The sequence below is a fragment of the Bufo gargarizans genome, chromosome 1 (assembly GCF_014858855.1).
Source record: "Bufo gargarizans isolate SCDJY-AF-19 chromosome 1, ASM1485885v1, whole genome shotgun sequence".
NCBI lineage: Eukaryota > Metazoa > Chordata > Amphibia > Anura > Bufonidae > Bufo > Bufo gargarizans.
The window spans coordinates 153,460,626-153,482,896 of record NC_058080.1 but is presented as its reverse complement, the minus strand read 5'-3'; the positions used below and the strand labels follow the sequence as shown (position 1 = coordinate 153,482,896).

At 43.9% G+C, this 22,271-nt stretch overlaps 1 protein-coding gene across 1 annotated transcript in view; it reads left to right on the top strand.

The window, feature by feature from the left end:
- Positions 1-359: 359 nt before the first annotated feature.
- Positions 360-22,271, top strand: part of MTNR1A (melatonin receptor 1A) — a 293,246-nt gene continuing 271,334 nt past the window's right edge. The window contains exon 1 of the mRNA XM_044299749.1: positions 360-703. Within this exon, the coding sequence (XP_044155684.1) occupies positions 520-703 (184 nt within the window). The 5' untranslated portion in view covers positions 360-519. The remainder of the gene's footprint in view (positions 704-22,271) is intronic.

The window sequence follows — 22,271 nt, the reverse complement described above, 5'->3', positions numbered from 1 at the left end:
TTATCATTTATTATGGTTTTTCAACTTGTCCGTAAAATGTTGGCTGTCCGTAATTTTGGGATCAGTTTTGCAGAAAAAAGAAAAATTCTGGTTGGCAACCTTCAATACAAGTAAACGGAGGAGTTTCTCTCAGTGAAGTGACAATGAGGAATGAAGCAGCAAGCAGTTCGTATTTGTACCACAAGGTGTCACCCACGTACCTTCACAATGACCAGCAATGTGCTGATCTGGCACAACACTAGATGTCACCTGCAGCTGATTGAACAGCCAAGAAGGAGAGGGGATAGGATGCTATAAAAGTATCTTCCATGACACATGCACATGCAAACTACAAACTTGGCAGCCAGGCTAAGAATGGCTTCTTTAGCAGCCTCGTGTGTGCCCTTTCCCTCATCCTCTTTGCACTGGGTACCAGAAGACTGGAGACATGAAATGAACTAAAATCCTCTGACTGCCAAGCATCAAACTGTCTTGACAAGTTCTATCCAGAACTGAAAAAAGGAAGATAAGAAGAAGAAAATGCTATTAAATGTAAGTGCATGGAACAGCTCTTTAAATGCTCCCAATGAGCTGCTGTTGGATCGTCCTCCTTGGGTGGCCACTGCTCTTGCTGCCATACTCATCTTCACCATCATCATTGATATTTTGGGAAACCTCCTGGTCATCTTATCCGTGTTCAGGAACAGGAAGCTGAGAAATGCAGGTAGGTACCTGACTCCTTCTTCTGCATAAAGTTCTTGCTCCAGGAACTGTTCCTTCTTTGCACTTAGACTTTAGATAAATAGGTCAAGCTTTTACTTCTGCAGGGTGACCATGTAGAGAGCTGAGTGTCTTGGATGTGCCAAGAGATGACTTCTTGCTTTCTTTGCTGGAGACAGAATTCTGGGGAAGACCTTGGATGACCATTGCTTTGCTGATCTGCTCTCCAATTCCAGAGAGTTTTACCTGCAGACATCTCTCTAGAGCTCAGTGATTAGGTGTTGACATTCTGCAGGTCACTTTCTAATGCTTTGCTAGCTGGACACATGTGTATTCAGAGGAGATTAATGTCATGGATACAGAGGAGGCAATTAATATACAGTATCTACTGATATTCTAAAAGGTTCCCAGCTGGAATGTCTACTAACACCCCCCATCTGTATGTTAATGAAGACCTAAGACGTGGAGCATGGGGATAGAACACTTGAAGGGATTTTTCAGTTATATGAAGTCATCCCCTATGTCTCTAGGGGATAACTATTAGATCAGTGGGAGTCCGACTGATGGGATCCACATCCATTACAAGAAAGGGGATGTCATTTCCAGTGGAGCTTTCTAAAATGAATGTAGCAGCTGGTCAAGCATGCTCATTGCCGCTCCATTTATTTCTATGGGAGTTCTGGAAATAGCAAAGCGCTGTACTCGGCTATCTCTGGAATGCCGGCCGCTACATTCATTTCAGGAGGCTCCAGAAGGTATGAGGGCCCCTGTTTTCGTAATCAATTGGGGTCCCAGCGGTAGGACCTCTACCGATCTAATAGTTATCCTTTATACTGTGGATTTACTGGAGTAACCCTTTAAATTTATCAAATGTATTGTACGCCATTTAACATACACCAGTATGTAGTGTGTTATATATGTGATGTAATATTAGGAATGTCTCTGATTTTAGTATTAAAATATTATTTCAAAAATAAATATATCTAAAATGTAAAGGGAAACCCCTAAGTATCCTAACCTGATTGTAGACGGAGTGTGAAACTGTTGGTTTATAGTAATCACAGATTTTTTTTTCCTACTTTTTTTCCAAAGAAATCCCAGTCTGGTTGTTCAGTGTTTTAGTTAGGACCAGTGGAAAACTCTGATATCTTAAAGGGGTACAAGTAAGAAGTTATTACCGGTCCCCCAGGGCTCCCACAAGATGAGTGGAGCAGCAGGTCAAGCATGAGGTGGTTAGAGAGACTGGGAATTAGATCCCAGATGAATAGTAAATAGAAGTGACTGATTTGTCCTCTTCTATTACTACAAAAGATTTATATTGACCAGTGTCACCTTCACTGCAGTCTGGACACTTGTCACCTAGAAATCCTGGAAAGCTGGATGACAAGCTTGGAGGAATCTGTAACTTGTCAAAAGAAAACTCTGTGGACTTTTTGTTTTAGTGATAGTGTATGATTTATTGTACTATATAGTCCTTTATGTGAAACGTTTCAAAATGCTATCTATCTATCATCTATCTATTTTATCTATCTATTATCTATCTATCCATCCATTGTGGGGATTCGCTCTGATAGTTGGGATAAGCGGGTACAGTACAGAGGCAAAGTACAAGTTCGTAATTCAAATGTCCGTGTTTATTCACACATAAGGTCAAACAAAAAACCCTCTTTGCAAGGTTGGTGTTTGTTCACACCGAGTAGAAAGTTCATGCATAACAAAAAACTTCAGCTTTTCAGCCCAGCACCGGGCTCAGTTCCCACACCAGCGATTGCCAGAGCTCCTATGTCAGAGAGCGGTAATGACTCTCAGCTGACACTACTGGCTTGTTTTTTTATAGGCCTGGAACGTGGGGAGTAGTCACCCACCCAGCACTTTGACTACTCCCAGTAGGAGCCATCCTGGATCAGCTATGCAGCCATACTAAAATAGCAAAGTGTCAATCAGCATTAGCTGCCGCTGACACCTGAAAATACCGGCCCTTACTTTACCAAGGCCAGGAACCTCAGTGACACATACCTTCCGTCAACAACGGACTCTTGCGCCTTCCTACACCATCTACAGATACAGCCGAGCTAAACTTGATGGTTAACTACATTTTTAATTGATTTCATAGGCTTTTGTCACGAGATAACACAGTGACATGTGTTATCAGAGTAAATTGTAGATTGGCTACATCATTATCTATCTATCTATCATCTGCCTGTCTGTCTCCTGTTAGTGCAGAATGTGCATCATTATATTTGGGAGCATGGAAACGCCATAGTTTCCCTAGGAATGTGCTGTCACAATACCTATAATACCACTAGGTTCAGTATAACAGGGAAGAAGAAGGAACTGTCATTTCTCCAAGGATAATTATTGCTGCCATAGCTCACATTAGTCTGTCAGCAATAAGTCCATGATAAGAGCATGCACTTTATTACTGTTGCTTCAGCAAACTCCATTTTCTGCTCTTAAATGCTGTAAACTGCCATCGCTGAGTACTCTCTGATACATCAGAGCTAAGAGATTTGAGTTTTTGACAAATGGCAAAATGAACGTTTGAGATCAAATCAGATGCAAATCTGTGTTGCTCATATTCAACTTAGCGCTGACCAAACTGTGATGGTGCTATGTGGATCATTTATAGTTCAGTGGGATTCATAGACTTGAGAACCAAGTCACATACTCCCAGCAATCACTGAAGAGTCGAGAAAAATTCAAATACGGGGGGCGTTATAACGGAGGTAATATTTGAAGTCTCTGTTGCTGTACTTTGCACGAAAAAGTGCTATTCACTGATTGGCACATTTCTTAAAAAATATATATATTTTTTTTTTATGCTGTTCCATTTCTTTGACACTGCCCCCTACTGGAGTGAGTTTTCAACTTTATTTGTGACTTTTTAAAAAAAAATTGCAGTAATAAATCTGGCATGCATATAATTAACATGGCTAACCATGCCCACTTTCTCACCCAGTGAGTGATGTAGAAATGCAAAACATTGTGAAATTTATGCAATTTTTTGCCACATTTTTGATGTTGTATGTTTTGTATAAACTTTTTCCTATGTATTATACAGCACAGTGCTAAGAAGATGAAGTGAGTTCCTTTATTCAGTTGTAAATAGAATACTCACCATTCAATTGCAGAATCCACAGAGGTGGTAGACATACACTTTCGGGTATTTCAGTCCAATAGCTGGACCTTCTTCACACACAAAAAATCAATCTCACTAAGCTATTCATTAGTCTTTCCTTTGATCAGGATCAGGAGTTATTTTATCCCTTCCAACATCCCAACCCCTCTTGCTTGATCCTACAAAAAAGCCATTTATTAAAATGGGCTTTCTTGGGAAATGAGTAATTGCACTATAGATCAACTATTATAACATAGTAACATAGTATATAACGCCAAAAAAAAGACATTTGTCCATCCAGTTCAACCTGTTATCCTGCAAGTTGATCCAGAGGAAGGCAAAAAACCCTGTGAGGTAGAAGCCAATTTTCCCCACTTAAGGGGGAAAAAATTCCTTCCCGACTCCAATCAGGCAATCAGAATAACTCCCTGGATGAACGATCTCTCTCTAGTAGCTATATCCTGTACTATTATTACACTCCAGAATTACATCCAGGCCCCTCTTGAACTCTTTTAGCGAAATAGTCTCACTGCTCTTACCGTAAAGAATCCTCTTCTATGTTTGTGTACAAACCTTCTTTCCTCCAGACGCAGAGGATGTCCCCTCGTCACACTCCTGGGGATACATTTTAAATAAGTTTACAGTTAAAGTGTGTCTGTCGTTTTACATAAATGCACAGTGTATGCAGATATAAGAAACTTTTTAAGGTATCTTATTAATGAAAACGATGTATTTTCCACTTATTAGGCACCTCTTTTTCTAAAGCTGCTTATAGTGCAGTCTGAGAGTGTTCAGAATCCCTGCACTCACTGAAAAATCAGGTCATCTATGATGCACAAAAAAGGGTTAGTAGCAACACATAGAGTAGAGAAAAGAGGGTACAGAGAGAATTGTTAATAAGTAGTTGTTCTTGCTCTCGCAGGCCTTAAATGGTCGACATGCAGCTGTTTTGGAGGCTCCCATTTTAGGTTTCCTGTGGCGTGGTTGCTGCATCGGGAGGAGTTTCGGTTATCTTGAAAATCCTAATTTATGAACAGAACGCAAGAACTATATATTTGGGAATTATATTGTAGAGTGGAGGTAGTGGACATGTAACTTAGCAAGGCAATTAAAAATTGTTGTGGTTGTTGCCTTTGGAAACCTTTGGCACTTTTGGCAACTTAGAAATAACAGAATATTAAATTATTTGGGCAAGAGGACACTTGTTGCTATGATATCTTGAGAAAGAAAAAGATATGTGATTGCGTCTATAGCATATAAAGTATATCTTAAAGTGTAACGGTCATTTTTTTATGTGTTTTTCAAATATGCTTTATTAGGGAACTATGTGTGTGTCCCATTTGCAGCACTCTGAACATTGCTAAGGAAAAGCCATCATCAGAAGCCTGGTACCTGTAAGGGTTAGTGGTAGGGCATATCAGCCTGCCTCTCCTCTCCCTGGATCCACCCCTTCCTCCTAACCCCAGGCCTGCCTACCTACATGTGCAATTTATCTTATTAAAAACTGATTTTATAAATTACCCTGCATATTTTACCTGCTGCCAGTGGTGATCGCTGGCAGAAGCACTCTTCTCTATAATTCCCAGGGACATGGAAATATAAAGAGGAGAGTTGTTGCCAGTGATCAGCACTCATAGCAGATCAAATAGGCAATAAAAACCTCTAAAGCCACATTTTTTTTAGTCAGATATATTATACATACAGGTAAGCAGCAGCTAAGGCAGTTAGAATAGAGGCAACAAAGCTTACCTCTGTATAGTTAGCCGTCTGCAGAGTTCAATAGAAAGCTGAAGCCAGATTATCCTTAGAAATGATCAGTTAGTGTGTTGTTAAGGGGACACTTGACAGGCAGTTTCCTAATATAGGTTTACGTAATTCACTAATAGAGTGCTCTTCCACTACTGCTTTCATCAGCTTTGCTCTGATTTTGGAACATGCGATGTACGGATCCTTAGAAAATATTGTGGGATTCATTCTCCAAATGCTGCAGAAGGCAGGCGGACCGCTGTGAGCAGTGCTTCTGCACCTACAAAGGTTTAGTTACCCTATACTAAATGAGTTGAGTAAACATGTCAGGCATGAACCTTCAAGTATAAAGTACTAGCAGACTAGATGAAATTATCCGACCATAATGAACATGTGGCTACTCAAGTATCTCCCTTGTTAATTGCAACTGTAAAAGTACCACATCCTGCATGACCTCGATTCCTAGAAAGATGCAGGCCCCCAGCAGTGAAGGATCTCCAGACTATTTCATTTTACAATCAGAGTTTATTAAAATACAAAAGCAAATGAAAAAAGGCTTTTAATTGTAAATTAACAGAAACTGCCTTGGCATACACGGATGCATTTTTGTATTCATGAGTACCAAATTATAATTATTAACTAATTATCTGTTGCTTTAGCATCTTATTTACTTAGTTTTAGACACATCACAGAGGAACGCAATTAACAAATATGGGTTAGCATAGACAGTGTATGCCTATCTGTACCCCTTAATAATAATAATACTCCTGTTTTATTTTTCTGCATTTTTTTTATATATTTTTTGTTATTGCCTTTCTGCCTCATGTTTTTGTCATTTTTGTGTCCTCTTAAATTTTTGATTACTTTTTTTATTACTTATTAAATCATGTTAAAATAAATCTGTCAGCAGTTTTGACCATGTTGAACTGCAAAATAAAAGTACATACAAGTACATGTTCACACCGCTACTGCTTCTCCCACCTACGGTAGTGCTGAGATCATTACAGTAGGTGGGAGGGCAGTACCAGTGCAGACATGTACTCTTATTTTGGCAGATTCAGCTTCTGCAGGTACATAGGGTGGAGCTTCACTATGAGGTGCTCTCGGTTCCCTTCTGCTTTGATTGACAGCTACCACACCAACAACAAAAAATATTATATTTATTGAACATTATGGTTAAAACACATTAAAAAAGTAGTGACCAAACGCACACAACACAGGGAAAAATGGCAGCCAGGGGTGGCTAGGAACTTAAAGTGGTCCTGATAAAAAAACATCTAAAATCGCCCCATGTTGTAGGTAGGTCCAAATTGACAGAAGGCAGGGCAACACAAGTATGGGGTCAACAAATACCATATGCGTCACAAAATACCACCCCAACAGAGCAAAATAATAGGTCAGTGCAACACAGTAAATTGCCCCAGCAACATTAAAAATCACAGTGCAGCACAAAATAATGCCCCAGCAGTACACAATACTTCCTCAGAAGCTGCCCCTCTAGGGTGGCCGGTGCCCGCTGCCAAGCTCTGTCCTCAAACTGGTGTAAAGTAGAACTGGCTTAGTTGCCCATAGCAACCAATCAGATTCCACCTTTTATTTTGGACAGCTGCTTTGGAAAATGAAATCTGGAATCTGAATGGTTGCTATGGGCAACTAAGCCAATTCTACTTTACACCAGTTTGAGGACATTATACATTATACGCAATGACCCCCATATTGCGTATAATGTAATACCTAGCACAAACCTAACCCTGATAATAGACCCCGACTCACATTTCACTTTGTCAGGGGTACTGACTTGAACTGACATGTGGCTCCTATAAACCCTTATCACACCTGCCACAAATAAGCTCTGAAAGGGATTATTCCATGACTAGTGTAAAAAATGACCAGACCTCCCGCCACCTTGGTGTTCAATTAAACACCGGGTTCTGCAGTCACTTAAGGGGCTGATCCCATGATTAATGTAAAAAATGAAAATAAGACATCATATATTACATGACAATCTCTTTCTAACAAAGCTAGAACCAGCCCTGTACTGCACATGGATCCAGAGATCTCCCCGTTCATTGCTCTGCTACATTTATATCAAGCTGACAGCTCAAGGGGAGTGTCTTTTCTGCTGCAGCTCAGGGGGCGTGTCCATGCTCTCCCTATCACAGCTCAGGGGGCGTGTCCATGCTCTCCCTATCACAGCTCAGGAGACAGTTGAAGGATGAAACTGAGCATGTGCGGCCTTCTCAGTGATCAAGACAAATAATAAAAAAAAAGAAAAAACAGCAGGGGGCGTTATACAAATACTTTTTTTTTTTAAATAATTCAGATCCAGGTGCTGGTTTGAAACTGTAGAATAATTTTCGTGGGACAGCCCCTTTAATTATACCCGCCCATCACCTGGCTATAGTATACAAGTATACTTTGCTGGGCTCATTTTAGTTGAAAATATAACTACCACAGCAAAGGATGCTGGACCTGTCACATGACATCACCTTGTGTGTGGCAAAATACCGTATTTTTCGCCATATAGGATGCACTATCCCATAAGACGCACCTAGGTTTTAGAGGAGGACAATACAAAAAATATATATTTTTCATTAGACCTCTGATCAGACCACCAATCAGACCCCCAATGTTAATCAGACCTCAGCTGGCAGCCACAATAAGACCCCCAATGTTAACAAGACCTCAGATCAGACCCCCCCAATGTGAATGACCCCCAATCAGACCTCAGATAAGAGCCCCATGCCTCTCATCAGCCCCCATATGCCTCATATCAGCCCCCAGCAGCCTCTCATTAGCCCCCAGCAGCCTCATATCAGCCCCCATTGCCTGTTACCAGCCCCCAGAAGCATTGTATCAGCCCCCACTGCCTGTCACCAGCCCCTAGCAGCCTCATATCAGCCCCCATTGCCTGTCACCAGCGTTATATATGAGCCCCAATTGACTGTCACCAGTGTAATATATGAGCCCCCATTGCCTGTCACCAACGTTATATATGAGCCCCCATTGCCTGTCACCAGCGTTATATATGAGCCCCCATTGCCTGTCACCAGAGTTATAGATAAGCCCCATCAGCCTCATAAGGAATAAAATAAATAAACCACTTACCTCTCCAGCTCCTGGACGTCGCCGCTCCATGCTCCACCCATGATCTTCTTCCTCCTGCTGTCGGCTGTGGTGTGAAATGGCATGCACAGCGTGAGGTCACAGTGCGCCCTCATGCTGTGCGCAGCCTTCACAGCTGACAGCCGAGGACCAGGAAGTGGTGAGCCTTCACCGCTTCCCAGTCCTCCGCTACTAATGAGCACTTCCATAATGGAAGCGCTCATTAGTATTCGCCCCATGCGCCTTATAGGGCGAAAAATACGGTAATAAAAGCCAAATCAAGCAATGTTATGTTCATACAACTTAGGGCCCGAGTAATAAAAGGCATAGGCATAAAAAAATAACTGCCATATTAGTCTAACTATATATTATTAATTGCCATACGGGTAGTACCCCTACCTCGGTCTTAAAATACCATATTCACATACCACTTTATAAACAATAATTGCAAAAATAATTTTAAATATAAGTTCAGTTGATATTAAATACATATCAACGACAAATTGTATATGTATTGAAAAAAAGTGATAAAAACAAACATGCACTTAAGTGTGAAAAGTGACAACAAAAAAAGAATTTAGTTAAATGTAAATTAGATTTTTGTTAAAGGGTTTTGTTTACTACTGATAACCTATCCTCAGGATAAGTCATCATTATCTGATCACTGGGGGTCTGACACCCGGGACCCCCACTGATCGGCTGTTTGAGAAGGCACCGACTCTCCACCACAGCGATCTCTGTGCTTACCGAGTACATCGCCGTACATTGTATAGCAGCTGTTCTTGGTATTGCACTCAACCCTATTCACTTCTATGGGGCTGAGCACTATATCAAACATAGCCTCTATACAATTTACAGTGCTATGCTTCGTACGCATGGAGAAGGCCGGGGCGCTCACTGTGCCTTCTCAAACAGCTGATTGGCGGAGGTCCCGAGTGTTGGACCCTCACTGATCAGATACTCATAACTTATCTTAAAGATAGGTCATCAGAAGTAAAATCCCAGAAAACCCCATGAATACAAGGCACTTACTAATATATAGGCCAGCGCTTTTTCCTATAGTGTGCAAGCACGACCACGCTGCTGGATTGCAGGGTGTTCATAACCCCTGGAGGAGGTGATGGAAAATATGGTTAAAGCCAGCAAAGGAGGCAATATGGACAATTAACTTTCTCTACATGATAAATGCAATTTGCTGAAGTGACACAACCCCTTTAATGAAATATGAATATATATATAGATATATATATATATCTATATATATATAGATATATATATATATATATATATATATATACACTCACCTAAAGAATTATTAGGAACACCTGTTCTATTTCTCATTAATGCGATTATCTAGTCAACCAATCACATGGCAGTTGCTTCAATGCATGTAGGGTTGTGGTCCTGGTCAAGACAATCTCCTGAACTCCAAACTGAATGTCAGAATGGGAAAGAAAGGTGATTTAAGCAATTTTGAGCGTGGCATGGTTGTTGGTGCCAGACGGGCCGGTCTGAGTATTTCACAATCTGCTCAGTTACTGGGATTTTCACGCACAACCATTTCTAGGGTTTACAAAGAATGGTGTGAAAAGGGAAAGACATCCAGTATGCGGCAGTCCTGTGGGCGAAAATGCCTTGTTGATGCTAGAGGTCAGAGGAGAATGGGCCGACTGATTCAAGCTGATAGAAGAGCAACGTTGACTGAAATAACCACTCGTTACAACCGAGGTATGCAGCAAAGCATTTGTGATGCCACAACATGCACAACCTTGCGGATGGGCTACAACAGCAGAAGACACCCACCGGGTACCACTCATCTCCACTACAAATAGGAAAAAGGGGCTACAATTTGCATGAGCTCACCAAAATTGGACTGTTGAAGACTGGAAAAATGTTGCCTGGTCTGATGAGTCTCGATTTCTGTTGAGACATTCAAATGGTAGAGTCCGAATTTGGCGTAAACAGAATGAGAACATGTATCCATCATGCCTTGTTACCACTGTGCAGGCTGGTGGTGGTGGTGTAATGGTGTGAGGGATGTTTTCTGGGCACACTTTAGCCCCCTTAGTGCCAATGGGCCATCGTTTAAATGCCACAGGCTACCTGAGCATTGTTTCTGACCATGTCCATCCCTTCATGACCACCATGTACCCATCCTCTGATGGCTATTTCCAGCAGGATAATGCACCATGTCACAAAGCTCGAATAATTTCAAATTGGTTTCTTGAACATGACAATGAGTTCACTGTACTAAAATGGCCCCTACAGTCACCAGATCTCAACCCAATAGAGCATCTTTGGAATGTGGTGGAACGGGAGCTTCGTGCCCTGGATGTGCATCCCTCAAATCTCTATCAACTGCAAGATACTATCCTATCAATATGGGCCAACATTTCTAAAGAATGCTATCAGCACCTTGTTGAATCAATGCCACGTAGAATTAAGGCAGTTCTGAAGGCAAAAGGGGGTCCAACACCGTATTAGTATGGTGTTCCTAATAATTCTTTAGGTGAGTGTGTGTATATATATATATATATATATATATATAAAGAAAATCTGGCAGCACTCCCTTCAATAGTAACCCAGGCTGCCCGCTGTGGTCCCTCGACTCAGGACAGGAAACAATGAAGAAAATCCGCAGCACTCCTTGAAGAATAAAATGTGGTCTTTATTCACACATATCAAAAATCGACAACGTTTCGGTTCTCTCACAGAACCTTTCTCAAGTCGCTCAAGACTTGAGAAAGGTTCTGTGAGAGAACCGAAACATTGTCGATTTTTGATATGTGTGAATAAAGACCACATTTTATTCTTCAAGGAGTGCTGCGGATTTTCTTCAATATATATATATATATATATATATATATATATATAGTGAATGTGCAATGAAAGGGCAAAATTAAAAGAAACAATTGTAAAGCACCTTAAGGCCCCTTTACACTGCTTGATGTTCGGGCAGATTATCGCTAACAAGCGTTTGTACGAATGCTCGTTAGCGATAATCTGCCAGTAGAGTTGAGCGAACACCTGGATGTTCGGGTTCGAGAAGTTCGGCCGAACATCCCGGAAATGTTCGGGTTCGGGATCCGAACCCGATCCGAACTTCGTCCCGAACCCGAACCCCATTGAAGTCAATGGGGACCCGAACTTTTCGGCACTAAAACGGCTGTAAAACAGCCCAGGAAAGGGCTAGAGGGCTGCAAAAGGCAGCAACATGTAGGTAAATCCCCTGCAAACAAATGTGGATAGGGAAATGAATTAAAATAAAAATTAAATAAATAAAAATTAACCAAAATCAATTGGAGAGAGGTTCCATAGCAGAGAATCTGGCTTCCCGTCACCCACCACTGGAACAGTCCATTCTCAGATATTTAGGCCCCGGCACCCAGGCAGAGGAGAGAGGTCCCGTAACAGACAATCTGGCTTCATGTCAGCAGAGAATCAGTCTGCATGTCATAGCAGAGAATCAGGCTTCACGTCAGCCACCACTGCAACAGTCCATTGTCATAAATTTAGGCCCAGCACCCAGGCAGAGGAGAGAGGTCCCGTAACAGAGGATCTGGCTTCATGTCAGCAGAGAATCAGTCTGCATGTCATAGCAGAGAATCAGGCTTCACGTCAGCCACCACTGCAACAGTCCATTGTCATAAATTTAGGCCCAGCACCCAGGCAGAGGAGAGAGGTCCCGTAACAGACAATCTGGCTTCATGTCAGCAGAGAATTAGTCTGCATGTCATAGCAGAGAATGAGGCTTCACGTCAGCCACCACTGCAACAGTCCATTGGCATATATTTAGGCCTAGCACACAGGCAGAGGAGAGAGGTCCCGTAACAGACAATCTGGCTTCATGTCAGCAGAGAATCAGTCTGCATGTCATAGCAGAGAATGAGGCTTCACGTCACCCACCACTGCAACAGTCCATTGGCATATATTTAGGCCTAGCACCCAGGCAGAGGAGAGAGGTCCCGTAACAGACAATCTGGCTTCATGTCAGCAGAGAATCAGTCTGCATGTCATAGCAGAGAATCAGGCTTCACGTCAGCCACCACTGCAACAATCCATTGGCATATATTTAGGCCTAGCACACAGGCAGAGGAGAGAGGTCCCGTAACAGACAATCTGGCTTCATGTCAGCAGAGAATTAGTCTGCATGTCATAGCAGAGAATGAGGCTTCACGTCAGCCACCACTGCAACAGTCCATTGGCATATATTTAGGCCTAGCACACAGGCAGAGGAGAGAGGTCCCGTAACAGACAATCTGGCTTCATGTCAGCAGAGAATCAGTCTGCATGTCATAGCAGAGAATCAGGCTTCACGTCAGCCACCACTGCAACAGTCCATTGTCATAAATTTAGGCCCAGCACCCAGGCAGAGGAGAGAGGTCCCGTAACAGACAATCTGGCTTCATGTCAGCAGAGAATTAGTCTGCATGTCATAGCAGAGAATGAGGCTTCACGTCAGCCACCACTGCAACAGTCCATTGGCATATATTTAGGCCTAGCACACAGGCAGAGGAGAGAGGTCCCGTAACAGACAATCTGGCTTCATGTCAGCAGAGAATCAGTCTGCATGTCATAGCAGAGAATGAGGCTTCACGTCACCCACCACTGCAACAGTCCATTGGCATATATTTAGGCCTAGCACACAGGCAGAGCAGAGAGGTCCCGTAACAGACAATCTGGCTTCATGTCAGCAGAGAATCAGTCTGCATGTCATAGCAGAGAATGAGGCTTCACGTCACCCACCACTGCAACAGTCCATTGGCATATATTTAGGCCTAGCACACAGGCAGAGCAGAGAGGTCCCGTAACAGACAATCTGGCTTCATGTCAGCAGAGAATCAGTCTGCATGTCATAGCAGAGAATGAGGCTTCACGTCACCCACCACTGCAACAGTCCATTGGCATATATTTAGGCCTAGCACACAGGCAGAGCAGAGAGGTCCCGTAACAGACAATCTGGCTTCATGTCAGCAGAGAATCAGTCTGCATGTCATAGCAGAGAATGAGGCTTCACGTCACCCACCACTGCAACAGTCCATTTTCATAAATTTAGGCCTAGCACCCAGGCAGAGGAGAGAGGTCCCGTAACAGAGGATCTGGCTTCATGTCAGCAGAGAATCAGTCTGCATGTCATAGCAGAGAATCAGGCTTCACGTCAGCCACCACTGCAACAGTCCATTGTCATAAATTTAGGCCCAGCACCCAGGCAGAGGAGAGAGGTCCCGTAACAGACAATCTGGCTTCATGTCAGCAGAGAATTAGTCTGCATGTCATAGCAGAGAATGAGGCTTCACGTCAGCCACCACTGCAACAGTCCATTGGCATATATTTAGGCCTAGCACACAGGCAGAGGAGAGGTTCATTCAACTTTGGGTAGCCTCGCAATATAATGGTAAAATGAAAATAAAAATAGGATTGAATGAGGAAGTGCCCTGGAGTCCAATAATATATGGTTATGGGGAGGTAGTTAATGTCTAATCTGGACAAGGGACGGACAGGTCCTGTGGGATCCATGCCTGGTTCATTTTTATGAACGTCAGCTTGTCCACATTGGCTGTAGACAGGCGGCTGCGTTTGTCTGTAATGACGCCCCCTGCCGTGCTGAATACACGTTCAGACAAAACGCTGGCTGCCGGGCAGGCCAGCACCTCCAAGGCATAAAAGGCTAGCTCTGGCCACGTGGACAATTTAGAGACCCAGAAGTTGAATGGGGCCGAACCATCAGTCAGTACGTGGAGGGGTGTGCACACGTACTGTTCCACCATGTTAGTGAAATGTTGCCTCCTGCTAACACGTTGCGTATCAGGTGGTGGTGCAGTTAGCTGTGGCGTGTTGACAAAAGTTTTCCACATCTCTGCCATGCTAACCCTGCCCTCAGAGGAGCTGGCCGTGACACAGCTGCCTTGGCGACCTCTTGCTCCTCCTCTGCCTTGGCCTTGGGCTTCCACTTGTTCCCCTGTGACATTTGGGAATGCTCTCAGTAGCGCGTCTACCAACGTGCGCTTGTACTCGCGCATCTTCCTATCACGCTCCAGTGCAGGAAGTAAGGTGGGCACATTGTCTTTGTAGCGTGGATCCAGCAGGGTGGCAACCCAGTAGTCCGCACAGGTTAAAATGTGGGCAACTCTGCTGTCGTTGCGCAGGCACTGCAGCATGTAGTCGCTCATGTGTGCCAGGCTGCCCAGGGGTAAGGACAAGCTGTCCTCTGTGGGAGGCGTATCGTCATCGTCCTGCCTTTCCCCCCAGCCACGCACCAGTGATGGACCCGAGCTGCGTTGGGTGCCACCCCGCTGTGACCATGCTTCATCCTCATCCTCCTCCACCTCCTCCTCATCCTCGTCCTCCTCGTCCTCCAGTAGTGGGCCCTGGCTGGCCACATTTGTACCTGGCCTCTGCTGTTGCCAAAAACCTCCCTCTGAGTCACTTCGAAGAGACTGGCCTGAAAGTGCTAAAAATGACCCCTCTTCCTCCTCCTCCTCCTCCTCCTCCTGGGCCACCTCCTCTTCCATCATCGCCCTAAGTGTTTTCTCAAGGAGACATAGAAGTGGTATTGTAACGCTGATAACGGTGTCATCGCCACTGGCCATGTTGGTGGAGTACTCGAAACAGCGCAACAGGGCACACAGGTCTCGCATGGAGGCCCAGTCATTGGTGGTGAAGTGGTGCTGTTCTGTAGTGCGACTGACCCGTGCGTGCTGCAGCTGAAACTCCACTATGGCCTGCTGCTGCTCGCACAGTCTGTCCAGCATGTGCAAGGTGGAGTTCCACCTGGTGGGCACGTCGCATATGAGGCGGTGAGCGGGAAGGCCGAAGTTACGCTGTAGCGCAGACAGGCGAGCAGCAGCAGGATGTGAACGCCGGAAGCGCGAACAGACGGCCCGCACTTTATGCAGCAGCTCTGACATGTCGGGGTAGTTGTGAATGAACTTCTGCACCACCAAATTCAGCACATGCGCCAAGCAAGGGATGTGCGTCAAATTGGCTAGTCCCAGAGCTGCAACGAGATTTCGCCCATTATCACACACCACCAGGCCGGGCTTGAGGCTCACCGGCAGCAACCACTCGTCGGTCTGTTGTTCAATACCCCGCCACAACTCCTGTGCGGTGTGGGGCCTGTCCCCCAAACATATGAGTTTCAGAATGGCCTGCTGACGTTTACCCCGGGCTGTGCTGAAGTTGGTGGTGAAGGTGTGTGGCTGACTGGATGAGCAGGTGGAAGAAGAGGAGGAGGAAGCCGAGAAGGAGGAGGTGGCAACAGGAGGCAAAGAATGTTGCCCTGCGATCCTTGGCGGCGGAAGGACGTGCGCCAAACAGCTCTCCGCCTGGGGCCCAGCTGCCACTACATTTACCAAGTGTGCAGTTAGGGAGATATAGCGTCCCTGGCCGTGCTTACTGGTCCACGTATCTGTGGTTAGGTGGACCTTGCTACAGATGGCGTTGCGCAGTGCACACTTGATTTTATCGGATACTTGGTTGTGCAGGGAAGGCACGGCTCTCTTGGAGAAGTAGTGCCGGCTGGGAACAACATACTGTGGGACAGCAAGCGACATGAGCTGTTTGAAGCTGTCTGTGTCCACCAGCCTAAATGACAGCATTTCATAGGCCAGTAGTTTAGAAATGCTGGCATTCAGGGCCAGGGATCGAGGGTGGCTAGGTGGGAATTTACGCTTTCTATCAAATGTTTGTGAGATGGAGAGCTGAACGCTGGCGTGTGACATGGTTGAGACGCTTGGTGACGGAGGTGGTGGTGGTGGTGTTGGTGGTACATCCCCTGTTTGCTGGGCGGCAGGTGCCAACGTTCCTCCAGAGGCGGAGGAAGAGGCCGAGGCGGCAGCAGCAGAATAGGCCGAGGCGGCAGCAGCAGAAGAGGTAGCAGGGGGAGCCTGAGTGACTTCCTTGGTTTTAAGGTGTTTACTCCACTGCAGTTCATGCTTTGCATGCAGGTGCCTGGTCATGCAGGTTGTGCTCAGGTTCAGAACGTTAATGCCTCGCTTCAGGCTCTGATGGCACAGCGTGCAAACCACTCGGGTCTTGTCGTCAGCACATTGTTTGAAGAAGTGCCATGCCAGGGAACTCCTTGAAGCTGCCTTTGGGGTGCTCGGTCCCAGATGGCGGCGGTCAGTAGCAGGCGGAGTCTCTTGGCGGCGGGTGTTCTGCTTTTGCCCACTGCTCCCTCTTTTGCTACGCTGTTGGCTCGGTCTCACCACTGCCTCTTCCTCCGAACTGTGAAAGTCAGTGGCACGACCTTCATTCCATGTGGGGTCTAGGACCTCATCGTCCCCTGCATCGTCTTCCACCCAGTCTTGATCCCTGACCTCCTGTTCAGTCTGCACACTGCAGAAAGACGCAGCAGTTGGCACCTGTGTTTCGTCATCATCAGAGACATGCTGAGGTGGTATTCCCATGTCCTCATCATCAGGAAACATAAGTGGTTGTGCGTCAGTGCATTCTATGTCTTTCACCGCTGGGGAAGGGCTAGGTGGATGCCCTTGGGAAACCCTGCCAGCGGAGTCTTCAAACAGCATAAGAGACTGCTGCATAACTTGAGGCTGAGACAGTTTCCCTGGTATGCATGGGGGTGATGTGACAGACTGATGGGGTTGGTTTTCAGGCGCCATCTGTGCGCTTTCTGCAGAAGACTGGGTGGGAGATAATGTGAACGTGCTGGATCCACTGTCGGCCACCCAATTGACTAATGCCTGTACCTGCTCAGGCCTTACCATCCTTAGAACGGCATTGGGCCCCACCATATATCGCTGTAAATTCTGGCGGCTACTGGGACCTGAGGTAGTTGGTACACTAGGACGTGTGGATGTGGCAGAACGGCCACGTCCTCTCCCAGCACCAGAGGGTCCACTAACACCACCACGACCATGTCCACGTCCGCGTCCCTTACTAGATGTTTTTCTCATTGTTATGGTTCACCACAACAACAAATATATTATTTGGCCCAATGTATTGTATTCAAATTCAGCGGAATATAAATTTGAGGCCTAGTATTTAGGCGCTGGGTGACCGGTATGGATTTAGTGACAGAATTAGACTTGGAAATGCACAGAAGCGTGTGTGTGAAGTTATTCTGAATGACCCTATGTGCACCTTGAATATTATATACCCTTTTAGGGATAGATTTCAAATAGCTCTGATATAGCAGGAACCACTAAATTATGAAATTGCTAAATTGGGAATTGTACTTCAACCCAGAACAAAAAATGTGCTTTGACGGACACTAAATAACTTTCCCAGCCACAACAGGACAGCGGTAACGAGAGATTTAGCGGGATATAAATTTGAGGCCTAGTATTTAGGCGCTGGGTGACCGGTATGGATTTAGTGACAGAATTAGACTTGGAAATGCACAGAAGCGTGTGTGTGAAGTTATTCTGAATGACCCTATGTGCACCTTGAATATTATATACCCTTTTAGGGATAGATTTCAAATAGCTCTGATATAGCAGGAACCACTAAATTATGAAATTGCTAAATTGGGAATTGTACTTCAACCCAGAACAAAAAATGTGCTTTGACGGACACTAAATAACTTTCCCAGCTACAACAGGACAGCGGTAACGAGAGATTTAGCGGGATATACATTTGAGGCCTAGTATTTAGGCGCTGGGTGACCGGTATGGATTTAGTGACAGAATTAGACTTGGAAATGCACAGAAGCGTGTGTGTGAAGTTATTCTGAATGACCCTATGTGCACCTTGAATATTATATACCCTTTTAGGGATAGATTTCAAATAGCTCTGATATAGCAGGAACCACTAAATTATGAAATTGCTAAATTGGGAATTGTACTTCAACCCAGAACAAAAAATGTGCTTTGACGGACACTAAATAACTTTCCCAGCCACAACAGGACAGCGGTAACGAGAGATTTAGCGGGATATAAATTTGAGGCCTAGTATTTAGGCGCTGGGTGACCGGTATGGATTTAGTGACAGAATTAGACTTGGAAATGCACAGAAGCGTGTGTGTGAAGTTATTCTGAATGACCCTATGTGCACCTTGAATATTATATACCCTTTTAGGGATAGATTTCAAATAGCTCTGATATAGCAGGAACCACTAAATTATGAAATTGCTAAATTGGGAATTGTACTTCAACCCAGAACAAAAAATGTGCTTTGACGGACACTAAATAACTTTCCCAGCCACAACAGGACAGCGGTAACGAGAGATTTAGCGGGATATAAATTTGAGGCCTAGTATTTAGGCGCTGGGTGACCGGTATGGATTTAGTGACAGAATTAGACTTGGAAATGCACAGAAGCGTGTGTGTGAAGTTATTCTGAATGACCCTATGTGCACCTTGAATATTATATACCCTTTTAGGGATAGATTTCAAATAGCTCTGATATAGCAGGAACCACTAAATTATGAAATTGCTAAATTGGGAATTGTACTTCAACCCAGAACAAAAAATGTGCTTTGACGGACACTAAATAACTTTCCCAGCCACAACAGGACAGCGGTAACGAGAGATTTAGCGGGATATAAATTTGAGGCCTAGTATTTAGGCGCTGGGTGACCGGTATGGATTTAGTGACAGAATTAGACTTGGAAATGCACAGAAGCGTGTGTGTGAAGTTATTCTGAATGACCCTATGTGCACCTTGAATATTATATACCCTTTTAGGGATAGATTTCAAATAGCTCTGATATAGCAGGAACCACTAAATTATGAAATTGCTAAATTGGGAATTGTACTTCAACCCAGAACAAAAAATGTGCTTTGACGGACACTAAATAACTTTCCCAGCCACAACAGGACAGCGGTAACGAGAGATTTAGCGGGATATAAATTTGAGGCCTAGTATTTAGGCGCTGGGTGACCGGTATGGATTTAGTGACAGAATTAGACTTGGAAATGCACAGAAGCGTGTGTGTGAAGTTATTCTGAATGACCCTATGTGCACCTTGAATATTATATACCCTTTTAGGGATAGATTTCAAATAGCTCTGATATAGCAGGAACCACTAAATTATGAAATTGCTAAATTGGGAATTGTACTTCAACCCAGAACAAAAAATGTGCTTTGACGGACACTAAATAACTTTCCCAGCCTACAACAGGACAGCGGTAACGAGAGATTTAGCGGGATATACATTTGAGGCCTAGTATTTAGGCGCTGGGTGACCGGTATGGATTTAGTGACAGAATTAGACTTGGAAATGCACAGAAGCGTGTGTGTGAAGTTATTCTGAATGACCCTATGTGCACCTTGAATATTATATACCCTTTTAGGGATAGATTTCAAATAGCTCTGATATAGCAGGAACCACTAAATTATGAAATTGCTAAATTGGGAATTGTACTTCAACCCAGAACAAAAAATGTGCTTTGACGGACACTAAATAACTTTCCCAGCCACAACAGGACAGCGGTAACGAGAGATTTAGCGGGATATAAATTTGAGGCCTAGTATTTAGGCGCTGGGTGACCGGTATGGATTTAGTGACAGAATTAGACTTGGAAATGCACAGAAGCGTGTGTGTGAAGTTATTCTGAATGACCCTATGTGCACCTTGAATATTATATACCCTTTTAGGGATAGATTTCAAATAGCTCTGATATAGCAGGAACCACTAAATTATGAAATTGCTAAATTGGGAATTGTACTTCAACCCAGAACAAAAAATGTGCTTTGACGGACACTAAATAACTTTCCCAGCCACAACAGGACAGCGGTAACGAGAGATTTAGCGGGATATAAATTTGAGGCCTAGTATTTAGGCGCTGGGTGACCGGTATGGATTTAGTGACAGAATTAGACTTGGAAATGCACAGAAGCGTGTGTGTGAAGTTATTCTGAATGACCCTATGTGCACCTTGAATATTATATACCCTTTTAGGGATAGATTTCAAATAGCTCTGATATAGCAGGAACCACTAAATTATGAAATTGCTAAATTGGGAATTGTACTTCAACCCAGAACAAAAAATGTGCTTTGACGGACACTAAATAACTTTCCCAGCCACAACAGGACAGCGGTAACGAGAGATTTAGCGGGATATAAATTTGAGGCCTAGTATTTAGGCGCTGGGTGACCGGTATGGATTTAGTGACAGAATTAGACTTGGAAATGCACAGAAGCGTGTGTGTGAAGTTATTCTGAATGACCCTATGTGCACCTTGAATATTATATACCCTTTTAGGGATAGATTTCAAATAGCTCTGATATAGCAGGAACCACTAAATTATGAAATTGCTAAATTGGGAATTGTACTTCAACCCAGAACAAAAAATGTGCTTTGACGGACACTAAATAACTTTCCCAGCCACAACAGGACAGCGGTAACGAGAGATTTAGCGGGATATAAATTTGAGGCCTAGTATTTAGGCGCTGGGTGACCGGTATGGATTTAGTGACAGAATTAGACTTGGAAATGCACAGAAGCGTGTGTGTGAAGTTATTCTGAATGACCCTATGTGCACCTTGAATATTATATACCCTTTTAGGGATAGATTTCAAATAGCTCTGATATAGCAGGAACCACTAAATTATGAAATTGCTAAATTGGGAATTGTACTTCAACCCAGAACAAAAAATGTGCTTTGACGGACACTAAATAACTTTCCCAGCCACAACAGGACAGCGGTAACGAGAGATTTAGCGGGATATAAATTTGAGGCCTAGTATTTAGGCGCTGGGTGACCGGTATGGATTTAGTGACAGAATTAGACTTGGAAATGCACAGAAGCGTGTGTGTGAAGTTATTCTGAATGACCCTATGTGCACCTTGAATATTATATACCCTTTTAGGGATAGATTTCAAATAGCTCTGATATAGCAGGAACCACTAAATTATGAAATTGCTAAATTGGGAATTGTACTTCAACCCAGAACAAAAAATGTGCTTTGACGGACACTAAATAACTTTCCCAGCTACAACAGGACAGCGGTAACGAGAGATTTAGCGGGATATAAATTTGAGGCCTAGTATTTAGGCGCTGGGTGACCGGTATGGATTTAGTGACAGAATTAGACTTGGAAATGCACAGAAGCGTGTGTGTGAAGTTATTCTGAATGACCCTATGTGCACCTTGAATATTATATACCCTTTTAGGGATAGATTTCAAATAGCTCTGATATAGCAGGAACCACTAAATTATGAAATTGCTAAATTGGGAATTGTACTTCAACCCAGAACAAAAAATGTGCTTTGACGGACACTAAATAACTTTCCCAGCTACAACAGGACAGCGGTAACGAGAGATTTAGCGGGATATAAATTTGAGGCCTAGTATTTAGGCGCTGGGTGACCGGTATGGATTTAGTGACAGAATTAGACTTGGAAATGCACAGAAGCGTGTGTGTGAAGTTATTCTGAATGACCCTATGTGCACCTTGAATATTATATATCCCTTTTAGGGATAGATTTCAAATAGCTCTGATATAGCAGGAACCACTAAATTATGAAATTGCTAAATTGGGAATTGTACTTCAACCCAGAACAAAAAATGTGCTTTGACGGACACTAAATAACTTTCCCAGCCACAACAGGACAGCGGTAACGAGAGATTTAGCGGGATATAAATTTGAGGCCTAGTATTTAGGCGCTGGGTGACCGGTATGGATTTAGTGACAGAA